The sequence below is a fragment of the Erigeron canadensis genome, chromosome 6 (assembly GCF_010389155.1).
Source record: "Erigeron canadensis isolate Cc75 chromosome 6, C_canadensis_v1, whole genome shotgun sequence".
NCBI classification, from domain to species: domain Eukaryota; kingdom Viridiplantae; phylum Streptophyta; class Magnoliopsida; order Asterales; family Asteraceae; genus Erigeron; species Erigeron canadensis.
In genome coordinates, this window is record NC_057766.1 from 32951388 (window position 1) to 32955644 (window position 4257).

Consider the following 4257-nt stretch of genomic DNA (forward strand, 5'->3'; position numbering starts at 1 on the left):
ATGGATACCCAAAGCTCTACTGATTTGAAGAAGATCTTAGAGACGATGGAAGCCGATAAGCGGGAAATGGCCCAACAAATGAAAACTATGCAGGAGCAAATTCAGGAGTTGATTGTTTCCCAGAGTCAGGGAGAGGATTCCAATTCGAGTGGGTCGGTTAACAAAGGAGGACAGAGTGGTTGGCACCCAAACGACATCAAGGTCGATATTCCCGAGTATGATGGAAAGCTGGATCCGGATGAATTCGTGGAGTGGTTACGGACGGTAGAACGGGTTTTTGATTACAAAAACACAACAGAGGAAAACAAAGTTAAGATCTTTGCTCTCAAACTCCGAAAGTACGCATCAACTTGGTGGTCAAATACTTGTTTGAAGCGAGAACGTGCTGGGAAGGATAAAATTCAGACTTGGCCAAAGATGAAGACAAAGATGAAGCAGAAATTCTTGTCGACCTACTATATTCAAAAAAGTTTTTCTCAACTGCACGCATTGAAACAGGGATCAGGCACCGCAGAAGAGTATTCCCGTGAATTCGAGTACTTACTGATGAAGTGTGATGTACCGGAGGATGACCCTCAAACTCTTGTTCGATATCTTGAGGGTCTAGAACCAAGGGTGGCTAATGTTGTTGAATTACATTCCTATCAAACCCTTTCTGAATTAACTTTGCTGTCTCACAAAGTGGACTCTCAACAACGGGCCAAGGGTAAATTCGAGTCCAATCCTTCCACCTTTAAGCCCACTACTTATTCTAAGCCCACAATCACACCTAAATCCATTCCGACTACTCAATCAAAACCTTCCAAAGTCCCCAATTCCGATTCCACTCCCCCCAAGGCCCCCCCGACGTTGTTTTCGATGCCAAGGACTGGGCACATTGCATCCGAGTGCCCGAATAAACGCATCATATCGCTCGCTGATTTTGAATCAGCAGGTGGGTTTGAGTTCGAATCTGAATTCACCACTATTCTAGCGATACCGTCTGAAGAAGAAGTCGAGGTGACCGGGCCAGACGAAGGTCAGTGCCTTGTTGTTCGCAGAGCTCTTAGCACGACCTTGGTGCAGGAAGATAGTCTGCAGTGTGAATCAATTTTCCATACCCGCTGTACTATCGCAAAGAAGGTATGTTCAGTGATAATCGACGGGGGCAGCTGCACCAATGTGGCTTCTCAAACTCTGGTCGCTAAATTGAACCTCACCACTCAACCACATCCAACCCCGTATGTTATTCAGTGGCTTAATCAAGGAAAAGGTATCCGCGTCTCCCATCGTGTTTTATTGTCCTTCAGTATTGGCAAGTCATATGTTGATGAATTGTGGTGTGATGTCATACCGATGGATGCGTGTCACGTGTTACTCGGACGCCCATGGCAATTTGATAAGAAACAATCCATGATGGTTATCTTAATACCTATTCCTTCACCCATAATAACCGAAAAATTGTGCTTACTCCACTTAACCCGTCAACAACCTCCCCTTCGCCTACAACCACTTTAAGCACTTTATTGCAATCCGAGCACCATGAGTATCAGTCGATTAAGGAATTTGTTTTGATGGGGATGGATGATGATGACATCCAATCCCAACCAATTTTACCTCCCTTGATGCAGGCTCTACTGAAGTCCTATTCCCAAATTTTTCCCAATGAAATTCCCTCAGGTCTTCCTCCAAACGTTCCATCCAACACAAAATTGATTTCATTCCAGGAGCTTCCTTACCTAATAAACCAGCCTATCGTAGTAACCCACAAGAAACTATCGAGATCAGAAAACAGGTTGATAAACTACTAGAAAAGGGGCTTATTCGTGAATCACTTAGTCCTTGTGCAGTTCCGACCCTTCTTGTACCTAAGAAAAATGGGGAATGGCGGATGTGCATGGATAGTCGGTCAATCAACAAGATCACTATCAAGTACCGGTTCCCTATACCAAGGCTAAATGATTTGCTGGATGAATTACATGGTTCCACGGTGTTTTCGAAGATTGACTTGCGAAGTGGGTACCATCAAATTCGTATTTATGAAGGAGATGAATGGAAGACGGCTTTCAAAACAAAGGAAGGGTTGTATGAATGGCTTGTTATGCCATTCGGCTTATCGAATGCGCCAAGTACTTTTATGAGGCTGATGAACCATGTCTTAAAACCATTCTTGGGAAGCTTTGTTGTGGTATATTTTGATGATATACTAGTGTACAGCCGAACCACTGAAGCCCACCAATGCCACCTTTCACAATTGTTCAAAGTTCTTGACCATGAAAAGCTTTATGGGAACTTGGAGAAGTGCGAATTTTTTACTAACAAAGTAACTTTTCTTGGCTATCTTGTCTCTGAACAGGGTATACAAGTAGATGAAAAAAAGATCCAAGCCATTCGTGATTGGCCCACACCCCAATCCATTCAACAAGTTCGAAGTTTCCATGGCCTTGCTTCTTTCTATCGACGTTTTATCAAGAATTTCAGCACTATCGTGGCGCCCAAGACTGAGGTAACTAAGTCCAAGATTTGTCTGTTGGACGCCACAAGCTCAGGTGGCCTTTGACAACCTCAAGGAACAACTGTCTTCAACTCCAGTTTTGGCGCTGCCCTGTTTCGAAGAGGTGTTCGAGGTGGAATGTGATGCGTCCGGGGTAGGTATTGGGGTTGTTCTCACCCAACTGAACCGTCCGATTGCCTATTTTAGCGAGAAGCTAAATGATGCAAAACGGCGGTATTCGACCTACGATAAAGAGTTTTAAGCTATCATCCGGGCTTTGGAGCATTGGCAGCATTATTTAGTCTCCAAAGAATTCATTCTGCACTCTGATCATGAAGCCTTAAAGTATATACAAGGCCAATATAAGCTACAACCCCGTCATGCCAAATGGGTAGAATTCCTTCAAGCTTTTACTTTCACTATCAAACATAAGTCAGGCAAGTTAAATAAAGGAGCTGACGCCCTCTCGCGTAAGTTTTCTTTACTTAATTCACTTCAGCCACGTGTTCTTGGGTTTGAACTGTTACAAAATGAGTATTCCATGGATCCTGACTTCGGGGACATCTATACCAGCTGCAAGAATCATGCACAGGGTGAGTTTCATGTGTTTAAAGGGTTTTTATTTAAACAACAACAGTTGTGTATTCCTCGTCATAGCGTTTGACTGCTTATTATACAGGAAGCTCATGAGGGAGGTCTAGCTGGTCACTTGGGGATTGATAAAACACTCCACATACTGCGGAACCATTTCTTTTGGCCCAAGATGAACCGTGATGTTGAACACTTCATTCGGCGCTGTTTACCATGACATAAAGCAAAGGGTCAATCTGCTCCTCACGGCTTATATATGCCACTGCCAGATCCTGTTGCTCCTTGGGAGGATGTTAGTCTCGATTTCATCACTGGTTTACCCCGCACTCAGCGCCAGAAGGATTCAATCATGGTAGTGGTGGATCGGTTTTCTAAAATGGCTCATTTTATTGCCTGCCATACAACATATGATGCTGTCCAGATTGCTAATCTTTATTTTCGTGAGATAGTTCGTCTCCATGGAGTTCCAAAGACTATGATCAGCGACCGGGATGTTAAGTTTTTAAGCCATTTTTGGTTAACATTATGGAGGAAAATGGGCACAAAACTCAAGTTCAGCACATCAAGCCATCCTCAAACTGACGGCCAGACCGAGGTCACTAATCGCACACTTGGCAACTTACTTCGAGCCCTCATAACATCCAACATGAAACAGTGGGAGGATTTGTTGCCTAGGGCTGAATTCGCTTACAATCGTGCACCGAGTAAGACTACCGGCATCAACCCTTTTATGGCCGTGTAAGGTATAAATCCTTCAACCCCACTTGATTTGGCAGTTCTCGACACCTCCACCAAGTTCAGTCAGGAAGCTAGTGATTTGGCAGCTGATCTCAAGTCGATCCATCAGCGCATTCATGATAAAATCTCCAAAACTAATGAACTCCTTAAGTACAGACGTGACAAAGGCAGGAAGCATGTTCTTTTTAAACCGGGTGATCTTGTGTGGCTGCATTTTCCAAAGGAGCGTTTTCCTACTAAGCGTCGTTCTAAGTTGTGTCCTCGTTCTGATGGTCCATTCCGAGTTCTTGAGAAGGTGAATGATAATGCGTATAAAATCGAACTACCAAGAAATTCGAGTGTTTCCAGCACTTTTAATGTGGCGGATCTGCAACCTCATTTTGATCCTGACGAACCCATCCCAAGTTTGAGGTCAAACTTTTTCGAAGCCGGAGAGGATGATAGGGAATCCCAGG

At 44.0% G+C, this 4257-nt stretch overlaps 1 protein-coding gene across 1 annotated transcript; it reads left to right on the forward strand.

The window, feature by feature from the left end:
* LOC122604740 lies at positions 1-3137 on the forward strand. Its single transcript, XM_043777609.1, has 3 exons — positions 1-1370; positions 1660-2485; positions 2766-3137. Exons 1-3 carry the CDS (start codon positions 1-3, stop codon positions 3135-3137), a joined length of 2568 nt encoding a protein of 855 aa, XP_043633544.1.
* The last annotated feature ends 1120 nt before the right edge of the window (positions 3138-4257 follow it).